A 27,521-nucleotide genomic window follows, 5' to 3' on the forward strand; every position below is an offset into this window, starting at 1 on the left:
AATTTACTCTTATACACATTTACTGTTCTTTTCTACCTTCATGTTGTAATGTGTTTTCCTTGGAGCAGCATTTTTGATCATATTTATAAATCTAGATGACAAACTATATGTACATGTTATTACAATGGTACCCAACAAAATGCCACCAAGAGATAGGAGGAAGTTAGAAGGCAGAGAGATGTGCAGATGCAGGGATATATACCTACGAGTAGGAGGCCAAGCTGATAGAAAGGCAAATGTAGGTGCGAGAGAAGGCAGGCACAAGGAATGACGGAAGGGAGGTAGAAGACAGACGGGAGCTGATTCAAAGGGCGACAGGCAGAGGAATAGCTATTATTGGTACATTAGGAACACTGGCACGGAACCAAAAGTTCCACTGCACCCTTAGTAAACATATATTTTAGTACCGAACAGGGGAGTGGAAGCCCATTTGCCATGCTTCCATAAGGGCCCATGACAGCATGTGTGTTGTCAGTGTTGGGAGAGGGCCGTGCTAATGGCAGAAGTGGGCCGCACCAATGACAGCATTCTTCTAAGAAGAATTATGGACACTGCCACTTATTATGTTTCAGATATATATATTTTTTGCAAGTAAAGCAAAGGCACACAAGAGCTCTACTTAAAGATTCCTTAGCTCAAGACAAGCAAAGCCCCAGGCAGTGCCTGCACCTGATCCAGACCTGGATGCTCAGTAGCTGCTTGAAATAAAGATATCCAACACAACCAAAACCAAATGTCTGCTCCTGCCTAAGAATAATATGCAACTACCAGTCCCTACCGAACTCAACAACATGATCCTGGATGGATTCAAACCCCAACTTTCAACAAAGGTCAAGATCAACCCTGGATCCTGATCTTACCCTCAAGAAATCTGTCAACAAAAACTGTGCGACACTACCTTCATTTAATTTAGGAAGTGAAAGTGTTCCTCCAACGAGGCAACTTCAGACCTACTGTGCACTTTTTATTTAGATCTTTAGACTGTAAAATCATACAAGAAAAATGTACAAAGTAAAACTAAAATCTGGCTCACATCATCATAGTTGGTGCAGTTACATCATTTGTCATTTTTTAGTGGTGCATATGCTAACTCAGAAGATACACTGCCTACCACACATACATTTAATTCTTAACTAGCATTACATCCTTACCGCCATCTCGTGTACAGATACAGCACTCCGTTACATGCAGTGACGAGTGGTCTGTGGTCGTCATATTCGTCCAGTGTTTTCTACAACAATGTCAAAACGGTTCCCAAATATCCTTGGGTTCATTATCGCCAGGATGAAGTTTAATATAAACCTTGGAGGTAGATTAATGCCAAATGGCATCTTTCGTGCAATTAGGCATTCTTGTGAGGGTTCCTTTCCAAACTCCTATTGGGACGCTTCTTTTTGCTAACAGCAACTACAGAGCTCTGAACTTTCGACTAGGTTTAAGAGACATATCCCAGCAGTACCACCAGTGGTGCACATGCTATCACATAGGTTAATTAGGTACCAGCACCACAGCTCACAAATAATCACAGATCTCAGGGCAGCATCATGGGCTAGGTACATAGATCCAGGCTGTTGTCTCCCACACCTTGGACATGTGTGGTCTCCATCCGAGTTTCTCTTGCGCAGTAACTTCGGGGCCACATGCGCCATGTGGAGAAACTTGTAGTGTTTTGCAACCCAGAAGTGTATCTGCATGCCCCCGACGCTACAAGCTGACTCGCATTTAGGAGATTAACGGGTGGTTTATAAACAGATACCCGCCATGGTCCCATAACACAGCGGAACCGCGGGATGGACAGACTTTGAGTAGAGTTTCCAGCCAGGGCACGTAAGTACGGCACAGCCGTTCCTGGATGCGGACCTCGTGCAGCACTCGAGCCATGCACTCAAGGTAATAGCCTGATCCTGTACTTCCTCCTCCCCACTAGAATTGAGGCTCCATGACGATTCCACCCGTTCCAGGTTCATGAGGCATTAACCTCACATACATATAAGTATGCATTTGGGCTTTTTTACCGCATTGTCCACCTGGACCACTAATAATATTTCACGATAATCTATAGAGTGTGTGTTTTCTGTTTGTAGTGTCTTGTACTGTCCTTTTCTTTACAGGTCACTGCACCTTTTTCCGGATAAAGCTAGATGTATAGCTAAATGCACACGTTTTTGGTCACATTGTGGCGCATTATTTGTGTTTACAGGTACTACGCTCTGTTTCCATGGACACTGAATATGTCATTTTTCCTTCCTTGTTTTTGCAGATACGCATACATACGATTAGGTATTGTATAAAAGTGCATCATTTAATGCATTTCTCACTCCTTTTTGTATATTATTAAGCACATGCTTTCTAATCGGGAGGGATCTTTCCTGTCCTGATGAAGATGCTTCGCATCGAAACATGTTGACCCACAAGGAGTAACCACACATTAACGTAGGCAAACTCCGCAACCTTTTTTAGTAGTACCAGCCTCCCAGGACATATTAAAGTTTTTTCTGTCTTAAGGGGCCAGGTGCTTTTTAACAACACATACTTACAATCACATCAGACCCTCCCTTTGCATCACACATAGCACTTTATCAACAGTGCTCCCACGTAGTCGTAGGTCGTAGCACGCCCCGTCCCGCAGCGGGGCGGGAAGACCCCTATGATGAAGCATGACACCATGGGCCATTCTTGGTGTGTGAGGGGTATTTAAACAACACTGTGTGTGCCCAACCATATTGGGACACGCGCCTACCGCTACCCCATCGTACCCAGTCTTCTTTGTACCTCTCTTTCCAGAGGTGGATCCTTTTGTTTATCAATTAACTCTGAGTGGAGGACGTATCCACCTCAGCGCCTACACAGGCCCCCCTCTACACTCCCCAATCTTGTTATAATTAGGTGTTTTAAAAGATGTCTGTAATTATTTGTAGGATAGTTCTGCGTGCGGTCAGTGCACAGCAATAAGACCATTTATCTTCCGACCCTTGTTCTCCTAGGTTTTAACGGCTACTTGTGTGGGTGGCACAATCAGTGCTGCAGGCCCACTTGTAGCATTTAATTTACAGGTCCTGGGTATATGGTATGTCACTTTACAAGGGAAATACAAGTAAATTAAATTTGCCAGTTGTGTATACACCAATGCTATCATCTTTAGAGGAAAAGCATGTGCACTTTAGCACTGGTCAGCAGTGGTAAAGTGCTCAGACTCCTAAGGCCAATAAAAAGAATCAGCAAAAAGGAGGCAAGCAGGCAAAATGTTTGTGGGAAGACCACCCAAAGGATGACAGGTCTAACACCTTGGATCACACTATCTAAGACCAGTCTATGGGTCAAGCACATTAGTTAGGTTGAGTATATTGTTCAAGTCACTAGACCTGCAGGTCTAGTAACATGTTTATGATTTTTTGAGGCCTGCACTTACCACCGGAGTAGTATGTCAAATCTGGTTAACATGTATGATACAAGGCATTCGGAATAATTAGCCATCCATTTAACATGTTTATCCCAGTGGTTAGCATTATCAATCTCCCATGTCCCAAGTACTGGTAACGTTACATCACACCTGTTGTCCGCAAACCATCTGTACAATGTAATCACCCATCCTCGCTCCCCCCTGCATACAAGTGGAATCAGTTTTACTGGTACTTGGCTGTTACGGCATTATGTAGCCTATGATATATACTGATATCTATCGGGGTAGATCTGTGAATTTTACAAGCAGTTGAAACTTTGAGCTCTAAAACAATTGCCCCACCCGTGCCTGGTCGTGTCTTCAAAGCACATCTATTACAACCTTCTCCATAATGGGTGGGATTACTGGAATATTTTACATTGGACAATCTAGGGGGCATAATACTGGAAAAGGCCTCGTATTCATTCAAGTGTACCTCACGAGAACTGGTGCTTCAAGTCCTCCTGTTCTTGAATTCGGATGGTGGGATTGCCCGGCTCAAAACTAAAGAAAAGGAAAATTCTACCCTATCTTGATGATCAGAGAAAAAAAATCTGATTGAGGGCAGAGAACCCTAAGCAAAGTTGTAAAAAAGAAGCAATTCAAATCTAATGCACTTACCGTTTCAGGAGATGTAATGCCACCTGAAATGCTGGAAGCAGTTGTGCTGTTTCGGTAACCATGTCCCCTTGCAACAACCAAATGTATGGATCCTGTAGATTGTTGGAGCAATGCAATGGCCTGCTGATGAGAAATATTCTGATCTACAGGAGTGCCGTTAATGGCTAATATGTGGTCATGCTCTTTCAGTCTCCCATCCCTTGATAACAAATGGAGAAGAAAAAATGTTGTGACAAAGTGTACAGATAAGAAGACATTTAGAGCAACAGTGCTATGTAAAACGTATTTATTGTCACTACTTTCGTGTTCACCTACCTGTTCAACCAGCACTGCTCTCTCATTCGTGACAATTACAGAAACATACATATATTCCTGCCAATTACAGAATTCCCAAAATGTTCGACAAAGAGTCAGATAGAAAAATCTATGATTTGGTCCTTATGTTGGGGGTATGGGGTCTGGAGAATCCCAACCGCACATCATGAGGGTACTGCATCCATCTGTTAAGACCCCAAATGGCCCAGGCACTTGGGCGGACTGGCAGTTGAGCCGCAGTGGCATGGGCAAGTGCTGGAGGAAAGGTGCATGGTGGTACTGAAGTTGGACCCCTTTCAGGGGAAAGATGTTTCCCTGACCAGCCTGCTGGGTGAAGGAGCTGCAGTGGTGCAGCACATGACACAGGGAGGTTAGATTGCTACTCAAAACTTTTCTTTTAGACCACCATCTTCTCGCACACTTTGTGAGCAGGTAGTTGTCGTCCTTCCAGTGTCATGTTTCCTGATTGATCTAGCAAGGCACATGGAGGTTGGCAACTGATCAAGACTGGGAAAAGCGAAAGGCAAACAAAAAGGCAAAAGGCAAGCCAAAGTGAGGCAATAAAGAATTTTGTAACCACAAACATTCATCCCCCAAAGAATGGAGACACAGGTGGGGGGGATTCGGGTTCACAACCTTTACAGGAGAAGCTCTCTTAGTTGGAAGCAACAACATGATATGTGGAGGTCCTGGATGCCTACGGGAGGCTTTGCCAGGTGTAACACTGCTAACGAGCATCTATCTGTGACTGCATGTCTAAAGGTCCATAGCCAACATTGTTCCCTTCGTGGTCACTACCCTAGACTCATAAGGTCAATGTTAATCGGCTAGGTCACCGCCAGACGCAAATACTACTTAGGCCCCAATCACAGAGAGGCTGCTAAAGACAGTTCCCGAGATCCGACAACATGAGGCCTACATACTCTTCACTGCTAATGTCCAATGCAAACCTGTAGGAAGTTAAGACTACTTCTCATGCACCCTGACCGTGTGAAATGAAGCAATAATTTTGCATTAATAGCGACCCAACTGGGTCCACACAAGACAGCGCAGCACAACCTCAGGGCCCACAGGTACAATGGTTCCTGTGCCGCGGCTCATCAATGGTGCTCGTGCCAAGGGAAGAGAAGGTCTAATGAGGCACGGGGGTGTCCTGCTTCGTGGTCAATCCACTTGCACTACAAATGGATAAGTAAAGCTAGGACTGAAATCTCGAGCCTGAAGCCTGGCTCAGCCCAAGGTCCAGTTGGAACCTCGAGCACATAACGAGCCGAGCTTTTGTGTGCCTTCTGCTTTCCACCCTCTCTGGATGGGGCAGAATGGCCAGAGCTGCGGGCTTTGGAACTGGGGAACGAGGTTCGAGTCTGGGCACCGGCTCATCATCCTGTGATTCTGGGCATATCACTTACTCTCTCCGTGCCTATAAAAATGAATGTGCCCTTCTACCTGGTGCTCATGTAAAGGGCTCCAATCCCTTCAGGTCGAGGTGGGCAGTATAGAAACTGCAGAAAAATACACACCGAGGTAAAAACCAAGCCTTAACAAAGGAAAGACAAACAGATACCTGTTAATTGGCTGATTTGAACAAATGAAACCAGAAAACCTACATAATTCGCGGCTTCCCCGCGTATATTGTGCGATCCTAAGCAAATATTATATTTCACCACAACCTCTTTTTCCTCATTATCGCGTATAAAAGCACTTTCAAATATGTGAGTTCAGAATATTAGTTATACATAAACCTCTGGTGTTTGAATTAATAGACTATAATATTGCTTTATGAAAATCTGGGTCACTGACAACTGTTTTTCCTCTTAGTTTACTAATGATTCATGTTTAAAACTATCACTTTTAATAAGTACTTTTCAGTGAAGTGCTGTAATGTGGCGTATTAATTTCGAAGTTTCCACACGCTAAAGAAATACATTGTTTTCTATTTTAAAGAGACTTTATCATATTTTACCTGGTTTGGTGTATGATTAACATAGCAGACATTTCCAGGCCTCGGCTCGTGAACAGGCTCTAAGAGCTGAGCCATTCTCACACCTCTAAATAACCAGAACAGGCCTACCGATAACCGTTGCCCAGCCTCTGTGAGTAGTGGAAAGAACACAGCCTACCTACAGCCGTAGTAGACGCATTGCTCAGGAGTTTACTGCTTAAATGTGGCTAGGCCTTCCGAATCTGCTTCACCAGGTAAACTAGGTGGAAGACAATGTCAGTCATTGTGCACGTGCCTGCGGAATCAAGGCGCTGCCCCTCTCTCTCTCATGTGTTAATTATTATGTTAACTACAGGCAAATCCGTAGACATATTCTTCGTCAGATCAGATGTATGGTTTGACATAAACTTGAATTATTTTACTGATAACTCCCGATTGCTTTTCTGTAAGAGCGACACCTTAGAAAACGACAACAATTTTCACGTTTTATGTAATGTATTGTGGTTAGCGTTTGGATTATCATTGTGACTTCTCCCAGGCTGCATTAGTCCGAGTTCTATATGCCTTGCTCATTGAGTAAGACCTAACGAATCAATCACAGATGTAAGTTTTATTCAATACGGAGTGGTGAGGTGGGCCGGGGTCTTCTTCTGACTTGATTGGTGCGGTCACCTACCTTTTCCAAGACTTTTCCTTGGGTAAGTTTGAATTTTTGATTGACAACGGATCACTGGATGCTGCAGGGAGTTTAAATGTTGCTAGTCAGGCTAGGCGATCTGAGATAAGACATCAATCAGGCTGTCAGCTAGAACAATCACAGTCAGAGACAATGTGCTCTTGGCTTCCTTTGTTAGACCATGTGATGGCTGCCATCTAGTGTCCCTATAGGTGTTCGTTTGCATTTCGAGGCAGGGAACCCTTTTGCGAATTTCTATTTCCTTTTTACAAGCACGAGGTTGTTGTTTTCGGATTTAAATTCACCGTTGCTTATTGATGTGGGGACAGACTTGTGTGCGAATAGTAGCATGTCACTAATGTGTGAGGAATAGTATAAATTATTTGTTTCTGATTTTCAGAATTAAAACATTATTCCTGAAAAAGAGACATTAGAACAAATTCATATACAGAATCCATCATAGACCGATGACGGTCTGTTGCTGCTTTTCAAATAAACATTTATTTGTAGGACCAAGGGTGTGGCATCAGGTGCAAGTAAACATTTTTAGAAGCTAAATTAGTAATAAAAAAAAATAGACACATTATGACAACTAAATATGCAGCTAGAATGTATAAAACGTTCTTCTGATTTAATTATAGGAGGACGTTCTTCTGATTTAATTATAGGAGGACATACCATATTTGTTTTGAAAAATCTTGTAAATCCGCGAATATGAAATAGGTGGATACGAGGATATACTTTGTTTGTTTTTAGGTCTCGCTGAGTCAGCGTGCATGCGCTGCTCGGAGAGATTTTAGTAAGGGCTTTAAAAAATGCTACCGCCGGCTACAGCTTGCAGTGCATGTGCGCGGGCTTCAGCAGAGGCGCCATATGGCGTGATTACTGCTGCGCGCGCACCACTAGCGCACATGCACTGCAAGCTGTGGCCAGCGGTAGCATTTTTAGCTTGCTAATCCCGGCACCGGTGCTTTACTTTTAATATTAAAAGTAGAGCGCCGGTACAGCGATTATAGCAGAAGTAAAGAAATAGAAACAAACAAACATCTATTTATTTACTTTTGCTATAATCGCGGCACCCGCGCTTTACTTTTAATGTTAAAAGTAAAGCGCTGGTGCCGCGATTAGAAAGAAAACAAGCATTGGCATAGCCAATAGGTCTCGCCTTTGGGACCTTATAAGTGTTTAGCCATGCAACAGTTGCATAACTAAATACTTATAAGGTCCCAAAAGCGAGACCTATTGGCTATGCCAATGCTGGTTATAAATTTGGTGAAACCTAGAACATGTAATCGGTTTAACATTTACATACAACGGATTGGGTAGACTTGCTTCTGTTCTTACTAGTTCGTTATGTGGATCTGAGGGCTATTCTTGCTGTTCCCTAAACCTGAATGATGAGCAACGTGGAAAGCGATTAAGAAGCAAAAACTGAAGTTGACACTGTGTTCACTGACTTAAGTTCAGGCAACAGAGCCAAGTACAGGAGTCAGATCTAGGAGTGAAACCATCAGTACTGCAACAGCACCGGGCACAAGTTTACGAAAGAGCCAACTGCACCTCATTGTCACCTGCATAAGGTCACTTGATGCACGACTAGTCAGTCACTACTGAATGAAATCTTTGGTCGCTTAACTACAGCGCCTGGATACTCTTCCGGTTGATTAGCTGCGCTTTATACATCCTGTTTGATTGATTGACAAATGGCTAACGCATTACACTTACTTCCCTGGTTATCAAGCAGCACTATTACAAGGAGAGACGTGGATGCTACAGCACCGAGTGATCACCTACGAACAGCACTGGTAGAGCCATACCCAGTGGCAAGAGAAGGGGCACTATACAGCTAGATGTGAAAACTGACTTTGTGGCTGGAAATTCAGCCTCCTGACTCAGAATCAAGACGGATGGGTTTTTACCTTTGCATGGTGGTCTGAGGCCTGTGGAGTATCAGCATTGTGGCAAAATTGTTGCACTTATACACCTCGAGTAAGGGCCAGGATTGCGAGCTTTTCTGTACGGAGCTCTCTGCAGCATTGAAAGAAGAATCACAATCACATAAATCTGTAGGTTTTTATATACATCTGGCAGGTAGTGTAACACCATAACACATTCCTATCAAAGGTGCAAAGGGGAATTCATTCAAGTGTTTAATGAAGTAATAGAAGAGTGAGCTTCTCCAAAAGGGAAACATTTTCTCCGTGGACGAGAAAAAAGGAAATGCCCTACTAAGTTTAATTTATAGATGTGGGATTTTCCACATTGTGGAAATCCTGCTTCTGTAGCTTTGGAGTACTCATTTTCCAGGCTATCCAAGGCTGTCAGAGTTCCTGAAGTATTCATGGGACTCTCTGTGTAGCCATATTGGGTTGGGAATGATCCCTGCATGTTGTAAAGTCAGGCTCGCCTGCCTTGAGTGTCCAACTGTGAGCATCTGTTATCTTGGTTTTTGATTTTTGGACTTAGCCTTACACTAATCTTGTGTGTGTGTGTGCAGCAGCCTAAGGCTGTCCCTTGATATTGTGGCGAGGTCCTCGACCTGTACTCTGTCTTGGAAGGGCGCACCAAGTATGGCTTCATTCCACTGGCAGTAGACTCCTGTTCATGTCATAGATTTAGTGCATACTGCAGTAGTGGGAGTATACCATGTTTTGCAAACCCGTAGTTGCAGCCAGACTTTTTGTCTAGAGCACTGGAGTGATGGCCTCTTGGTCTACTTACTTAAAGATCCACTTCTATGCGCTAACCAGATCCTAGAGCTAACATTTCAAGTGTAAGTGGTTTGTGTACATGGCCTGCATAGTACATGCACTTTGTGTAGATGTTTGTCAAAGTAAAGTAGGCCTGAGGGTTCCATTTTGAATGCCCCTGTCATGCCCCTATCATGGTCTTGTGTCATGGTCTTGTGCAAAAGATGGAGGGGATGTTGCTTTCCCAGACACTAGAAGTGTACTGCTATCCTTCCTGAAGCTAGAGGGAGGATATCTAGACAATGGAGTAGGAAGATAGGTTCAAGGCTGCTTTAGTAATTCCATTAGGCCTTTCGTAGAGAGGGGCTACTGATTAGTCTTCATGCAGCACTCCCATTTGGTAGATGGTGAGAAGAAGCATTGGAGTGTAGCCTCTGTTGTTCAAGGTGTAAGGGAACCCTTGGGTATGGCCAGACATTTGGCTTTCCACTGACCACTATTCCGAATGTATGATGATAGACAGGTGCAGAAAGTTCACACCTCTTTTTGCCCTCTTCTGGGCACTCCAGATTTGAGTCTACCTTGGAGTTCAAAGGTTCACTTTACACAAAACCTGTGTCTGGACAGCAGCTCGGAAAGGACACTTGAAAAGAGAACCACCAGAAACCGGTTAAGAAAGTACAGACAGGGAATCCCCTTATTGTTCTAGTTCCAAGTTCTCTTTTACCAAGGAAGTGACTGCTCCACAGAATATTCAGAAGACTTCTGTGTGACCTGAGCTGGTGACTGCCAGATAGCCAGCTTCCCAGCAAGGAGGGAACATCATCTGAGTCTTGCAATGCTGGTTAGAAGTTGCTCCTCTGAGTAGAAGTTAGGATCCTGTAGTATCCTCAGGTTATGTTATTATGTTCCCTTTCACCTTGTACCTAGCTGCTCAGCCAGAGTGAGTGTTCCGTGTAGAATGTTGGTGTGATTGACATGAGTGGAATGCTTGGGTGCCTGGTGTGAGTGTTGTCAGTTGAAAGTTGTGGTGAGCAGCTAGCAGGCTGCTCCAGGCGGAGACAACACACGAGAAATCTGCAGCAGTACTTGGTGCGACAGACCGAGTACCATTAGACTTCCAGGAGGATGTTTTGAAACTAAGGAATTTAACAAAGTAACAAAGGAAACTGGAGCAGCACGCCTTGCAGCCCCACCAGTGTCCATCACACCGGACAGCCCCAGGCCAGGCATGCTACACTCTACAACTTCATGTTTAAAGGACCTTATGTTGAGAACTATCGTGGGCTACTTCTGGCTCAGTGCGAATGCTTATCGAATTACGGTTTGGTTCATGGGTCTTCCTTTTCTGTTGCCAAGCACAATGACATTTTCTTAGACTTTGGGAATTGCCACTGACAGTGCCTCTGTGTCGGAGCTGGACCAGAAGGAAGTCAACTTGTGCCTGCTTCACGTTGCAGGGTGTACCTTTCCTTAATCTTTACATCTGTGTATGAGTGATTTGACAATTTACATCGGCAGTTCCGAAACTTTTCGCGAGTATTCACTTGTTTATTATAATTGCTTTGGGGAGGCCCTTTGACTTTTGGCAGTTCAACCGCTGCGTTGTGGTTTAAAAGTGGCCTTATCTATGCATGCGCTCTTACCTTCTGCTCCTCTGGAGATCTTCGACCGTGACGGGCTTCCCATTGTTGTGTTCGTGACAAGCAGACCTCGCTGCGATGCATCGTGGGGCGCACGCACACACCGTGAGCCACCCTATGCTGGCGTGCTCAGTGTGCTGCCATCTTTGGATTGGAGGCTTCAGTCAGTTTCTGCAAGTTGTTATGGACTGCAGTGAGAGTGTGCTCTACCTCCTGTTATCTGCCAACCACGTTATGTTCGTCAAAGAAAGTTAATCGCTTGTTGAAAGTCAGCACCAGCGTCGCAGAATGAAGACCACTCACGCAACACCTTTCAAGTAAGCTGCGGTCGTCCTGGGCAGAAACAAGTCCTTGACAGTCTCTACGATTAGGTGGTTAGTTTGAGTTTTCAATGGTTTAGGACACACCGAGGACACTGGACTTTGCCGGCAGTTCGAGTGGTGGGTCCTTATTTCCTTACAAGCCCTATTGCCCTTCGATCTTCGGTGGGCATCTTCTGTGCATCATGGAACTTGTCTGCCTCATGTTTTTTGGAGCAATTCTCTCTGCAGTTTGGTTACTTGGACCACCACCTGTCTCACAAGATTGCGGTGACAGGCACACCATTGATATTTCTGTTATCCTAGTTTGTGGTGCTTGTCTAGAGGATCGAACAATAGTATGTCTTCTTTAAAAGGAAAAAGAAACTTATGTGTTTACAATGATATGTTATAGCTGTATGCCAACTTTGTTGTTTTGCATCTCTCACGTTCATGTTTTATTGGCATTGGTGCTCTCACGTTTTTTTTTCTGACATCGTATCGCTTCCTAGGGATGGGAGTGGGTCTCAGTTCCATGTCCCCTCTTTATGTTCTTGTTACAGATTAGTTAAGCCTTTGTACCCTCACTCGAGGGGTGGCTTAAGAGGTGTGTTCCCTTGTTGCGTTTGGTATGGGTTTTAACCCCATTTCCACATCATTAGTCTTGCTACACTTTTGTTGTTAACCCTTACGCCACGTGGGTTATGGGGTACATCTTTACATTTCAGGTGTGTGTTTGGGTGTTAGCCCCACTAACACATTTTTCGTCATATTGTCGTTTTGTGTGTAAGTCGCTCAGCGCCTCACCTTGCTATGTATTTTGTGTAAGTTGCCCCGTGCCTCACCTTATTTTGTCTTGTTTGTAAGTCACCCTGCGCCTCACCTTGCTATGTATTGTACGTACGTCGCCCTGCACCTCACGTTGTCATGTCTAGTGTGTAAGTCGCCCTGCGCCTCACATTGTCCTGTTGCGTGTGTAAGTCACCTTGTGCTTCAAGTGGACGTTTTGTGTGCGTATGCCTCTCTGTGCTTCGCCTGTGTAGTCTTCCCGCACTGCACTTTCAAGAGGGAGAGGATAATGTAGTATCCTCAGGTTATGTTCCCTTTCACCTTGTACCTAGCTACTCAGCCGGTGTGAGTGTTCCGTGTAGAATGTTGGTGTGATTGACATGAGTGGAATGCTTGGGTGCCTGGTGTGAGTGTTGTCAGTTGGAAGATGGACCGAGCAGCTAGCAGGCTGCTCCTGGTGGGGCTTGGTGTAACTCTTTGTAACTACTCTTCTCAAAAGCTTAATAAACTACCTGAAATATATCTTGCTGAGTCTACCTTGTCTTCTCAACACCTGGGTCCAGCCCACTACATAACCTACTGAAATTGGGAATGAGCCTGCCAAACCTGCAGGAGGTGTAACTGTCCAGTAGGAGGAAGAGTCAGGTACAATGACTCTCTGGTGCCGGTGGGATCTGCCGGAGGAAGGAAGGCAAAGGAGAACGTTCTGAGTGCCACAGGTATTGGAGGCCGACAGACTCTGCCATTCACAGTTTCAAATAGGAACTGTAGAATCATGGCTACCTTTTGATGGGGAGCCAATGGAGGTCGAAGACGTGATGGGTGATGTGGTTGTGCCAGGATATCGAGGATTTGTCTGGCTGCGGCGTTCTGGATGGTCTGGAGTTTGCGGAGGAGTTTTTAGTTGATTCCAGCATAGAGGGCGTTGCTGTAGTCCAGTCCGCTGGTGAGGAGTGCGTGAGTGACCATTTTCCTGAAGTTGGGGGGGGATCCACTTGAATGTCTTACATAGTTTGCGGAAGGTGTTGAAGCATGCGGAGGAGACAGCGTTCATCAGGCGATTCATAGTGAGCGATGAGTTCAGTATGATGCTGAGGTTACTTGCATGGTTCGTCGGGGTGGGTACGTTTCCGAGGGCGAAGGGCCACCAGGTCTCATCCCATGCGTAGGGGTTGGAGCCGGGGATGAGGACTTCTGTTTTCTCAGAGTTGAGTTCCAGGCAGCTGTTCTTCATCCAGGTTGCGACGGCTTTCATCCCTTCTTAGAAGTTGTGTCTGGTGATGTCGGGTTCCTTGGTGAGGGAGAGGATGCACTGGGTGTCATCTGCGTAGGAGACGATGTTCAGCCAGTGGTTTCTGACGATGGGTGCGAGGAGGGACATGTAGACGTTTAAGAGGGTGGGGCTGGGGGAGGATCGTTGGGGTATTCCGCATCTGATCTGTCGGTTCTGAGAGGAAGTGTAGGTGTTTTATTCTCTGTGTTCTGCTTGTGAGGAATGAGCGTTACCAGTCTAGGGTCATTCCTTGGATGCCGGCGTCATGGAGACTGCTGGCTAGTGTGTGGTGGGAGATGGTGTCGAAGGCTGCTGATAGGTCCAGGAGGATGAGGGCTGTCATTTGGCCTTGGTCGAGGAGTTGTGGATGTTGTCTGTGGAGGTGAGGAGGGCGGTTTCGGTGCTGTGGTATCCAGATTGAGAGGTGTCTAGGATGTTGTTGGCTTCGATTAGGTGTGCTAGCTGCGTGTTGATGGCCTTTTTGATGACTGTGGCTGTGAAAGGAAGTAGTGAGATGGGCCTGAAGTTCTTGAGGTCCGCCGGGTCTGCGGAGCATTCCTTTAGGAGAGGTTGACTTTGGCATGCTTCCAGTTGTCTGGGAATGTGGCGGTCTCGAGGGAGCAGTTGATGGTTCAACGTAGCTCGGGTGCGATGGCTGTGGTGGCCCTGTGGAAGATGTGCAGCGGGAAGGGGTCAAATGGTGCTCCGGAGTGGATGCTCCACATGGTCTTTAGGGTGTCTCCTGCCGTGAGTGGGGTCTAGGTGAGAAGGGTCTGTTGGGTGGCGTCGCTGGGGGTGGGGGTTGGGGCGGTGCAGAAGTCTTGGTCATTGAAATGGTTATAGAGCGTCTTGATCTTGAGGTGATAGAAGGTGCCGAGTCTGTTGCAGAGGTCTTAGGAGGGAGGGACGTCAGTTGTTTCTCTGCTGGGTTTGGTAAATTCCTGTATGATGGCAAAGAGTTCCTTGGAGTTGTGGGCATTGGAGAGGATTCTGTATTGGAGGAAGTTCTTCTTTGTGGATTTGATGAGTTGGTGGTGTGCCGTGGTGGCTGTTTTGTAGGTAGAGCTTTGCTGTTTCTCCGCGTCTTTTCCAGTCGTCAGCAGGAGCACTTGGATTCTTGAGGTGCTGTGGTGAACCAGTTTGCTTTCTTGTTGTGTCGTCTTGTGGTGTTCTGGAGGGGGGGTGAGTGTGTTGGCGCAGTTAGTGATCCATTGGTGGAGGTTGCCTGCCGCAGTGTTGGAGTCCATCGTAGTTGGGAGTGGAGCGCAGGTGCGGGCAGAGGTGAGGTGCGGTGTTCTTCGGAGACTGTTTCAAATTCTGCGTGGGAGTTGGCGCGCGTGCTTGTGTGCGGTGGGTTTACTAAAGGAGAAATAGATGCAGTGGTGGTCAGTCCAGATCAGTTCCGTGGTGTGGCTGAAGAAGATGCTGTTTCCTCCTGCAAAGACGGTGTCGAGTGTGTCTCGCTGTGTGAGTGGGGGTGGAGACAAGTTAATTCAGTCCTATGTTGGTGAGGTTCTCTAGGAGGGCAGTGGTGTTGGGTTGTCGTGGTTGTCCAGGTGGAAGTTCAGGTCTCTGTGTAGTATGTAGTCTGTGGAGGTGCGATGATGTCGGCAATGAAGGTGGTGAACTGAGAACGGGGGTCAGGCAGTCTGTAGACGAGTGTTCTGCGGAGCATCGTTCTGGAGTTGGTCTGGATCTGGAAGTGGATGTGTTCCATGGGGAGGCAGGGCATCGTCCGAGTCGGGAGTTATCAATCGGAGGGAGCTTTTGTGGATGATGGTGAGGCCTCCTCCTGGGCAGGTGGGGCGGTCTTTTGTCAAGATCTTGCATCCGTCGGGGATGGCGGTTTGCTATGTCGGGTGCAGAGCTGGAGTTGGTCCAGGTCTCTGTGAGAAAGGCAATGTTGGGTGTGTGAGTGTTGAGGAGGTCCCAGATTTCTACGGCGTGTCTGTGCAGGGAGCGTACGTTGAGGAGTATGACGTTCAGTGGCTTGTGTGCAGTGGCATCCAGAGGGCTGTGGGCTGCTACTGGGCTCCGGAGGTGGGTGAAGGTGCAGCAGCAGTGACGGCATGAGAACGGGCCTTGGGCTTTGTTCGGCGTGGAGAGCTGGCAGTTGTTACTCCATCCAGGGTTGAGAGTGTGGAGGGTGCTGGGGTTGTAACAGCGGGGGGTTGGGGAACCAGGGTCCCAGGAGCTGGTCGCGGACGGGCACAGACGTGCTTGCCTTAGGGGCGCCTTTGGCGCACCAGCAGCCGCCATTAAGTAGAGGTCGTCGATCAGCTGTGAGGCGGGAGCAACATGCTGGGAGAAGGGGCTGTGGGGGAAGCAGTGGCAGGGAAGAGTGGGCGAGCAGAGGAAAAAGGGAAAAGAGAAAGGGGCAAAAGAAAGAGAAAAGGGCAAAAGAAAAGAGAAAAGGGCAAAAGAAAAGAGAATAGAGAAAGAGGGCAAAAGAGAAGAGGAAAGAGGCAGAGAAGAGAGAAAAGAGGCAAGAGAGAACAGAGGACACAGAGCGAATAGAAGAAGAGCAGGGTGCTCTTCCACTAGACCACCAGGGATGAGGTGCAGGCAAACGCCTGCTGATGGAGGAGGGCCTCGAACACCTACCTGTAAGGAGTTCAGGCTCTAGGGTAGACCTTTAACGGTGGAGCTGCGCGGGGGAGCAGTGACAGATGTCAGAGGTCTCAAATCATAAAGACAACTCATGAAGGTGATAATGTGCACCCCTACTTAAATTAATGCGGTTACGAATATTCGTCTACAAGGAGAACTACCTAGAACCAAGTAGTGAGGAATAGAATAGCTGTCCGAAACACACCTAACCCCAAGCGCCCAGTTCACTAATTTCCACCTGACCAGTATTGCATATGTATTATTTATTTTTTATGTGAATTAACCTTTTTCGCTACTAGGGCTTTCCCCCCTAGAATGCTAAGCAGTTTTTTGGCTACTTGGGGTAGTTTGCGCTGAGGCTTCCATAACCTTTTCCTCCACATAAGGTATTCATGTAAAATTTGAATCCCTTTTTGTAACATGCTGGGGATTCTAAAGATACCCAGGGTTTGTGGACTCTTGTTTTTTAGAAGAAAATAGGAAAAAAGGGCTCCGCAAAAACAGTGTCAAATTTTTTCCAAAAAATGACATAAACAAAAGGTCTGCTGTGCTAAAGTCACCATCTTCCCAGCTTTCAAGAACATGCAGAGCTATATCAAAAACAAATTTTGTTACAATAGTTTTACCATTTTTCAAAGAGAAGCTGAATTTCCCTAATTTTTGTGCTTTCAACCTACTTTCAGTTTGTGGTGGAAACAGGTGTGAAACCCACAAGTGATCCCAGAAAGTTATATATTTCAAAAATGTAGATGGAATTCTGTATAAAGCATGGTGTCATTTGTGTATACTCCTCAAGTGTTTCCCAAAGAAATTAACCATTGAAATAAAAACATATTGAAAATGAGTAGGAAAAATAGGCATTGTGACAACGTTTTCATCAGTAACTTCTTGTCACAATGGGCGATTTACAAAAGCAATATACTGGTATCTCTGCTAAATACTTATGGTCGGATGGATATGTAGGGCTTGTAGGTTCTCCAAGAACCAGAGGTACCCAGGGCCAACAACTGATCTGCACCCACAATGATTTTTCACTCTGTACAGAGTAGAGAGCAATTCATATGGCAAAACATAAGAGTGAAGAATGGATATGAAAGGAATCCTATATTTTCTGAAATGTGCACCAGATGCTGAGTTTAGAAAAAGTGGTAATTTGTACATCTATGAATTTGTGGGTACTTATATTAGCATGTAATGCAGAGAATATTTTTCAAATGTTGTCTTTCTTACATACTGGTTACATTTGGAAGGCACAAATGAAGAGAAATTAATTTGGTAATAACAATGTTTCTTCTACTCTGTGTTCCCTAAAGCTTCCCTTTAAAAAGGATACCACACTTGTGTGAGTTAGTCTAGTGCCCGCAACAAGAAAGGCCCCAAAACGCAACATGGACAGATCAGAATTTTCCACTAAAAATAGATTTTTTTTTTTGCAAAGCGGGTAGCTGTTGGATTTTGGGTCCTAGCTCAGACAGCACATTGGGAAACAAAGCAAAGCTGCACATTTTTAAAATCTAGATACCCAAGGTTGGGAGGTTTGCGTGGCTCTCACCAGGTTTTATTACTGATAAGCCCTTGTAAACATCAAACTTTGACAAAAACATTTTCCTCACATTTCTGTGATGGAAAGTTCTAGAATCTGCAGGGAGCCACAAATTTACTAGCATTTACCCCCTCTCCCTATACTGCCCCCGTCTCCTGATAAAAATATTACCCTCCTTGTGTGGGTACGACTAGTGCTCTTGGCGGGAAAAGCCCCAGAACACAATATGGACAGATCACAATTTTGTAGAGGAAACGGACACATTTTTTGCAAGTTGTGGTGACTCTCATTGGTCCTGGTTTGATTTGTGCCTGTCGGGGCACTAAACCCAGTCACTCTAGTGGGGTAGCATTTTCATCGGTTCAAGTAGGGCAACGCTGAGTGGTAGGAATATTGTGGATCCCTGTGGTTTCTTGAAGTTTTCATCACATAAATGCACAGAAGATGTGCAATTTTAGTGAACGTTTGAGATTTGCACAGCATTATGGGTAGGAATATGTTGTGGGATTCGAATGTATGATATTACAACGCATACATTTACAACGCAGTTTTTACATCGCAACATTCTTTACAACGCATACATTTACATCACATACCACTACAATACATTTTTTAAAACTACATTTACAACGCATTCCATTACATCACATTATACCTTTACAACGCATACCATTACATTGCATTTAAGGTAAGTGTTGGATAGTGTAGGGGTAAAAATTACTATTCTAACTCCAGGGGGTGCAACAGTAGGGTAAGTGTTGGATAGTGTAGGGGTACTATGCGTTGTAATGGTATGAGTTGTAAGAACATGCGATGTTATGCCTGCATTATAGTGACATGCGATATAGTGTCATGCGTTATAGTGACATGCAATGTAATTCATGCGTTGTAGTGACATGCGTTGTAAAGGATGTCACGATGAAATGACTGCGTTGTAAATTTAGTGCGATGTAATGACTGCGTTGTAAAGGTTGTTTCCTGTGGGATTCATGGGAGGCACAGCATCTCAGGACTCCCCGGGATTTCTAGTTTTCACAAATTTCTGCGTTCAGTAGGTTTCCCTGTGTGGCCACTGAGCCCGGGCTCTAACACCAGAGCTATCCTTAATGCATATTTCTCCACATTGCGGTTTGGGGCCTTTTGTAACATGGGTGCTAGGCCCAGTCACACAAGTGGGGTGGCATTTTTTTTATTGGACAAAATGAGGAACACAGGGCAGTAGGAATTTTGTGGCTTCCTGCGGTTTTTGGAAGTTTACGTCCCAGAAACACAAGGAAAATGTGTCATTTTAGTCAAAGTTTGGGACAGGCAGAGTATTGTGTTTAAAAAAATTGTCATGGAATCCACACAAGGAACATCATCTTGGACTGGCCCAGGTGTCTAGTTTTCAGAAATGCCTGGTTTTGGTAGGTTTCCCAGGCGTCAGCTGACCCAAGTCCGAAAAGTGCAGCCCTTCATCATAGAAGAAGGACAATATTAGGACTTAGCCCCACTCTGTTACCCATATGTAAAAAAAAAAAAAACACAAGAATCAAAATGGTCCCTCTTGTCATAGGGATGGGATGCTTTAGTGCCTGGGGAGGGGGGGCTCTACTGTCCATTCTGGGGTAGAAGTGTTGGTTCGATGCCAGAGTAGGTCACCCTCGCCTTTTGTTTGCATTGATGCGATGTTTAAATCCCTGGTGTGTAATGGTCTTTCTGTCCATTGGGGAAAGATTTTGGTTATTCACCCTCAAGGACTAGCTATATTGATGCACCTGTTCTGGAGTGGGAGCATGGAACAATGTCTGGGTGAGCCGCCCCCTCCCCTATTCTGGGACGGGAGCATGGTGTGATGCCTGGGTAAACTGCCCCCACACTTTGTTCCTGCCAGGGGTGTGGGCGGCCCACCCAAGCATCACACCGTGCTTCCTCTTCAGAATAGATGCAGTCATTCTGCATCTTGGGGAGGATTGAGGATATTTACTCAAATTCTTCCCCTAAGAAACAGAGAGGCTCTAGTCACCAGGGGGGAAATATTTTCAAATATAACAAAAAAGGTGGATGGGGTGGCTTACCCAGGCATCATGCCCTGCCCCTAGTCCAGAAATGGGCACAACAGTTTTTCTGACCCCATGGGGCAGATTGTGGTTAAACACCCTCCAATCCATTGTTTTTATATGGCACAAAAAAACCTCCATGGTGTCTAGTGGGCTTTATACCCACCCCAAGGTGGAAGACTGGAGTTAAAGACCTCTTTTATTCCTCCCAGGGGTGGCAGATAGACAGTTGAGGTAATTTTTGAGGTGGAGACTAGGCCCGATGTGTGGGTGGGCCGACCCCCTTGTGGCAATAATTTTGTTAAAAAACTCCGTGGTAGCTAGTGTTTGCCCCTACCCATATTTCTATCAAAAACATCCCCTGCTGTCTAGTGGTCTTTCTCTCCTCCTGGGGGCAGATTGGAGGTCATTGCCTCCAAATTGCCCCCAGGGCAGCGCAGAAAGATTTTTGGGAATGGGGGAGAATTAGCCACTTGCCAGGGGGGCCGCTGCCTACCTCAGAGTTAGTCCCTGGTGTCTATTGGGTGGATTCCTGCTTGAAAATCGCTCTCCTGTGGTGATCCTCAAGCAAGGATCCACTGGGGAAACGTGTCATTGGAAATGATCCCTCTTCTGTCCAAATTGGCGATCGGGGGCTGAGATTTGCTCTTGAGCACTGATGTAGAAAAAACTAAATGAGGCAATCAGCTAATTTTAAATTCACTTTCTCTATAATTACGTCAATGTACCATGTGCATCGATCGTCAATGCAGAGAAAAAAAAATGCCTCTGTTGCTGGGGAAGCTGTTCCCCAGCAACTGAGGCTGAAAATAGTAAAAGGAAATCCCTTCGGTGCCCACACCAGAGGAATTTCCTGCCTCTAGCGCCAGGACATGTTGGAGCCGTTCACAGCACACAAGCACTGCTGTGATTGATGGCTCCAGGACATCCTCTGCATGGAAGAGTTTAAAGTACTTTTCATTTTAAAAGTAGAGCACTGATTTAGACAATCATTTATTACACTGCTCTATAATTCTGGAGTTCTGAGCTCGAGCACCCCACATATTTCTTCCCTGTGAAGTCTGTGACTGCTCTCCATAGCTACCACAGAATCAAGAGCTGACGGGGTGTACTTTGCCCAGGAAGCAGAGCTGTTGCGACAGAAAAGTCCACTGCATCGTAATGGACATGCAACTCTGCCCTGAGTATCCAACTGTACTAATGTCTGGATCCCTAATGCTGATCCTTGTTGTCAGAGCCAAACGCAGATCATGGGTGTATGCCATGACACAGGCCTGCTCACAGATTGTGATCTTGTTGGACCAGGAGGAGCACCCAAGGAGCTCATCTCATAGTAGTGGAAGGCTACCATCTTAACTAGGAGTTCAGCAGCACAACACTGTGGTGGCAGCATACGGTGTAATGATAAGTAGGAGTGAACGGGTCCTTTTTAAACTGTGTCACTGGAGTGCAGTTGTCAAGCTCCCTCATTTTAAAGCTCTGCTGCTGTGTGTCTAATTCACCCTGGGTATAGGTGTGCCTATGAATGGTACAGTACAGAAAGGAAAAAGTTCTGAGCAGTGCCTGCATTTTAAATAAGTGTGCTGGGTGTATGTGTGCCTATGAGTGGCACAGAAGATGGAAGGTACAGTGCTTTGCAATGTGTTTATGCTTTATACATGCACTGGATGTAAGTTGGCCTGTGAATGTTACATAGCATCGAAGACTGCGTTCATTTTTGGGAGACCCAGGCCTGCATGGTGAAGACATGAAGAGGTAGTGCAATTTCATAGACAGATTTGTGTATTGCTGCATTCCTGTAAGCTGGGTGGGACCCACACTGGGGCGGCAGAGCCAGGTTTCCCCTGTACACTTCAAGGGGTAATCTTTGATTCATTGAGAGGTCACAAGGAAAGGGCCTGGGCACATTTCAGGAAGGAGATGGTGCTCATAAGTGAATCATACAGAGTAGTGCTGGGGACCCTGGACTAATATTTTGATACACAAATCACTGTGGCTGTTTTTCAGGTATGAACTCTACTGACTCTAATGGCCTATGGTGTGGGGCTAGAAACTTTGGAACGGTTCCTGCTGTGACTACTTTTCAGAGGAAGAGAGTGCAGAGGAATGGACACTTCAAAAGACGCAGTTTCCCAACATAAAACCTCAAAGACCCAGACCCTCAACCACTATAGTGTCTGGAAATGGACTATCAGAAGGGGAGCTTAAGACCCAAAAACTGTCATCTCCCTAGCAGCTGTGTGAGGAGGAGGAGCTCTCCAAGACTTCTGCCGGTGCCCAGGACTGGGGGCCAAAGCCTGCTAATCTCCCTGTTGGGTGAGGGGACATCAACCAGGGAAACCAAGACCATCTACCCTGGAGACTGGAGAACCAGTGCCTACCTGCTTGCCAAGACCAGTGTGCCCTGTGAGGAAGAAGGAGCATTGGAGAGAGCAAGTTCAACTGGTAAACCAAGTCGAGTGGATTCCCTTTACGAGTTGTGAGGAAATGGCTGCTGCACTGATCGGGTTATTGCCCGTGTGCAGGACAGAGTCAGCACCCCCCATATGCCAAGAGAGGGCCGCCACGAATTGCGCATTTTTTCTACGCTGATTGGGTTCGATGCCCGTGAGTAGAGAAGAAGTTGGTGACCCCGGATGCCAGGAGGGTGTGAGAAGCTGGCCTGGCATATGATGTCGACTAATGTAAGTAGGCACCTTGCACCAGTCCAGACAACCCTTATGGTGATTTAAGAGGTCTTCGACAACCTTAGAAAGCTCTCTAAGTGGGAGCGGTGGAGAGTAGCCTTCAGTCTTAGTCTTGCAGGAGTGTAAAGCAGCTTGTTTGACCAGAATACAATCTTATAGTATAGATTAAGTGAAAAGAACACCAAGTATTTATAAAAATATGCATTTATCATATAATACTCTCTAGTACGTTCCAATATCTACTACATGGATATAAACACAATGCACACAATACATTAGCAAAGAAACACAGTAAATAGCACGAAATACACAGGGGCCTCAGGGGGGGACCAAACCATAGACTAAAAAAGTGGTATAAGAACCACGACTCGAGTCAGTACGATGTGGAGAGGACCTAGAATTGCTGGGGACCCACAGAACCACCCAAGGTAAGTAGATAGGGACCCCACGGAGAGCGTGTGCAGTGTGGGAACATGGCTGCGTGCTCCGTACAAGTCTATGTGCAAGTCGCGGTTGGATTTTTTAAAGAATAAGGACCCTTCCCAGTGAACCCTGAAGAAACCCGTTGAAAACAGAAGGTTGGAGAGCCACCCCACCCGTGAATACCCTAGGACCCATGTTACCTACACCAGGGAAGCCGGGTGCATACATGTGAAGTGGTGTCAGAAATCACAGTCGAACCCAATCAAGGACTTCTGCCGCTGCTGGAAGAGGAGAAAGTGTCCATGGGAATCCAAATGTGGATTCTTGAAGAGGAGTACCTGAAAACAAGGAGGACAGTCTAGGTCACTCAGGGGTGACCAGGAAACTTGGAAGAGAATGTCCTCCGATGTTGGATGCTTCAGGATGGATGAAGACGACCTTAACTCTGCAGCTGTGAGGACCAGGCGACGCTGAGGAGGACCAGGAGCCATGCACGAGCAGTCCCACGAACGATGTCGAGTGTTGAGGGGTCGCTGTCCGGCAGCAGCACCAACAGGCCTTGGCAAAGGCAAGCCACACAGGAATCAAAGAAGGAGCAACGTCGGGGCCAGCAAGGTCCAGGGGACTCACCAAAGGCAGGGGAGTCAGGGCAGGCCCCGGGGCAATCATGGGAGACCAAAAGAAACAAATGTGACCCTCAAGTGGACCCACGGGCCGGAGGCACTGGAGTCACGAGAGAACCTCAAGCAGCTCACCAAAAGATGCAGGCCACGATGCACACAATGCGGCGTGGCTGAAGATTCTGTTCATAGGAGGTGCTCGAGGTTGGGGCTACTTGGAACCCGAAGATCTTCTTGCAAAGAAGCCAACAAGCCTTTGTAACCGCTAGTTGGATGCTGTACACAGAGGTTCGGTTATTGCAAGCCCCACGAGAGACACTGGCCTCAAAGATGGTGAGAGGGTAGAGCAGGCCTTGGGAGCTGTGGAAAACCTCCACCTGTGATGCAGAGCCCACGGAGTCCGTAGGAGCTCACGATCTGCAGACCAGTAGACTTAGTTGCGGTGCCTGCAAATGCAGGTGAGTGACTCCTTCACTCCAAGGGAGATTACTTCAGGTGTCTTTAAATGCTTCAAAGGCCTTGGAAGTTCCTGTATAAAGCACAGGCACAGACGATGCAGTAGAATGGAACGGAGACAAAGTCAGGCCCAAACGAAATCCAGCGAAGTCCAGAGTGCCCAGACAGTAGAAGTGCAGTGGTGTCTGATCTGAATTCTATCCCACGACGAATCTAGAGACCTACACCCAGGTAAGCCCTTAAGTACCCTAGGGAAAGGATTGGGAAGATTCAGGAGACCCTCCCAGGGGAGGGTCTGGAGAGGTGGGAGGTTACTCCCAGGTCCTTTGTCCAGTTTCGCGCCAGAGCAGGAGCCAATGGCTCACAGAACTGGTTTGAACTGGACTATGCATAGGGACAACAAATGTGCCCCTCATGCAGACTTTCAGGAGCTGGCAAGCGCACCCACCCATTTCCAATACACTAAATACTGTCGGGAAGGGCTCTTCCAGTGCTTGGAATCATACCTCCCACACCCTTTACGGTGTGGGGAAATGATTCAAACATGTTTGATACCAAACATGATAGGATTCATTTCAGCCATTTCTGAGATGATCATCTTGTAATTATGCGGTGCCCCTCTACATAGTATATGGGGAGAATGGACTTGGTAGGCTGCAGGGGTGTCCTGCTCCTGCAGGGGCGTCCTGCTCTGCAGGGGCACCCTTTCACTTAGAACCAAGCACCCTTACTTCAGGATTGCAAAGGCCTGCTATAGGGGTGACTAATAGGGTTTAAGTGCAGTGACCCTTATATATAGTAAACCTATATCTTTAGTAAGTGGTGCATGCACCAACTTACACAAGCTGCAATGGCAGGCCAGTAGTTCCATTTTGAATGGTCTCTCATGGGTGGCATAATACATGCTTCAGCCCATGGGAAACCTCTGGGGTACCTATGCCCTGGGTACATGGGTACCATATACTAGGGACTTATAAGGGTACCCCAGTCTCCAATCTGGGGTGTACCCAAGGACTGGACGAACCAATTTAGGGAGAAAACAGATAAACTGAGGTCCTGATTAGCAGGATCCCAGTCAGACTAGGCAAAATACAGCTTAGGACCAGGCAAAAAGTGGGGGTAACAATGCAGAAGGTTCCTACCTACCTACAGGCTGCCATGAAAAAACACCACTGTACGGTAAGGGTGTAGCCTTGTGAGATAAACCAAGTATGCCAGGAGGGGCCGCCATGCAGGACTTCACTGTGCCGAATGGACAGGATCCCATGCATCATGAGATACGGTGACCTCATATGCCGGAGGGGGTCACTGGTAGCACCAGGAACTGTGACCTGTTCTGCCTCAAACTCCCCCCACCCCCACTGGAGAAGTAAGGACACCACGGAAGCACTGGCATACCATAACACAAGCGAGGGATCCCAAAAGAGGATGGTCCCAGTGACCTCCCACATGGAGATGAACCGGACACTTACCCCGCAGGAGAAGCTGCAAAGAGTCTCTGGTTGTTTCAGTAGAGGGACCACAAGTGAGAGACTCTGCACCTGTTGAGTGCAGCTGCCAGGGCCATATTTGGCTGACTTCCAAGGATTGGAAAATTGAGGGTTTATGTGTATAATATGGGGCATATAACCACAACATTTGGATGTATACGAGTTTAATTTGTTTTTCTGTCTTTAAATAAAAGGATTTCCTTGTGAGTGCTACACAGAATAGCTTATAATTAAATAACATTGATGTTTCGAAAAAGATTTATTAGCACACATGATTTGAGTTCATGTTGTGATAAACTATCAAATGTTACATCTATGGCGAGTGGGGGGCAATTTACTTTGATTGACTCACCTGGACTTGGCTGCAGCTACTGCAAGGGCCCACGGACGGGTTGCACTCAGAAACTCCAGATGCGTTACCCTGCCAGCGTGGGTAAGACTGATTTCAGGCCTGTTGGGGCCCAGGGGGAACTTGCTGCTAAATTAGCTCTGTAGCACTGGAACACTATTGACTTTAAATTAGAGTTAAAGTGGACTCTTGATACTCGGATAACTAGTGGGACATAACCTGGATGTTACCAATAGTGAATGGGGAATAACCATGCTTACTAGAGCAAGGAGGGGCAGGGAACCACCAAAGAAACACTAAAGCTTTAACCTCTGAGAGGACTGTGTAAATTGTTTGTATATTATGTATTCTTCCTTTGAGATGGTTAGCAGTACAAATAAAATACTTTTTTCATAAAATGAGTATTTGGCTGGCCAAGGACTTATTGCTGCTGCTGCAAGAATGTTGACTTGTGAGCGCGTGCTAATTAACCTGTATCCATCCCCCCACCACCCACTCTCCCCCCGACAACCGCCAAGGGAGACTTAAAATGCTCGAGACCTCTCCCGTCCGAATTGGCGCTTGTGAAGGGGGGGGAGGGGCTGAGATATGCCCCTGAGCACCGATGTAAGAAAAAGAAAATGAGCCAATCAGCTCATTTTAAATTCACTATGCATACCCTGAATGTCAAGTGCAGCAGCAGTACTTGGCCCAGTTGCACAAAGTCCATAGCAGGTCAGGCCCCGGAACATCAGGTGTAAAATGCCTCAACCCCCACGGTTGGGCCCAGTAACCCCCTGAGTGTCCATGGCCCTATGAAAGGGGTCCTGACCAGAGCCATAGTAGGGTGGACACTGGAATATCAGAGGCAAATTACCCCAACCCCCATGGATGAGGCCCAGTAGTCCCTGCTTGGCCTATGGCCAGCAAGCAGGTCTAACAATCCCCAATAAGTCAGAATTCTGCTCTAAATGTAGGAAAAATCCTACCGAACAAATTTCTGTCTTTTCATCCGATGGTTTTGTGAATAGTTCCCTATGTTCACTAAACATTTTCACATGGTCTTTCATTAAAGAGTGGAGGACCCTCACCCAGTTGCCTTTCCACCCTTTTTTTCCGCTGCAAATTCTACCTCTGTGTTGTCATGGACTTCATTTAAAGATCACCAGAGGTAGAAGCTGTACCTTTGCCTTGCTTCTTGGTACCCCTCGTGCACCTAACTGCAGCATTCACAAAGGCAGTCCCAAGGCCCGGGGGGAAAATAAGGCTCCGATAAGCTCTATATATTTTATGTTGCTGAATCAGAACTCTGATATTCAGTTGTTTTACAAAAGAAATACATTCTCTAGTCCAATGCACACCATTCTCTAGTCCAATGCATACCATTGTGTCCTTGCATTATTGAGGTGGTTGTGGGTACCGCAGCCCACCAGCATGGAGGTAAATTTAGGGCTGTATGTTAGGACCAGAATTTATTTCACTTTCTTTGGGATTTGTAGTTTTCTTTTTACAGTAGCGGCTAGTAGGGAATGGGGGTGGCGGTACGGGAGACTACAACGTGAGGGGGTGGGAGGAGTAGAAAATATATATTTTTTAAAACGCACTTACCTTTTCTCTGCCGGACGCATCGCTCCTCCG

General features: G+C 46.3%; 1 protein-coding gene across 12 annotated transcripts in view; it reads right to left on the minus strand.

The window, feature by feature from the left end:
• The window catches only part of PATJ (PATJ crumbs cell polarity complex component), a 1,359,209-nt gene that overhangs the window by 1,189,893 nt on the left and 141,795 nt on the right, over window positions 1-27,521 (minus strand). For all 12 annotated transcript variants that reach the window (XM_085602445.1, XM_085602441.1, XM_085602446.1 and 9 more), the window contains exon 6: window positions 4,061-4,259. In XM_085602445.1, coding sequence (XP_085458571.1) covers window positions 4,061-4,259 — 199 coding nt within the window. The remainder of the gene's footprint in view (window positions 1-4,060; window positions 4,260-27,521) is intronic.

This window comes from Triturus cristatus, chromosome 4_2 (genome assembly GCF_964204655.1).
Source record: "Triturus cristatus chromosome 4_2, aTriCri1.1, whole genome shotgun sequence".
In the NCBI taxonomy this organism is placed as follows: Eukaryota; Metazoa; Chordata; class Amphibia; order Caudata; family Salamandridae; genus Triturus; species Triturus cristatus.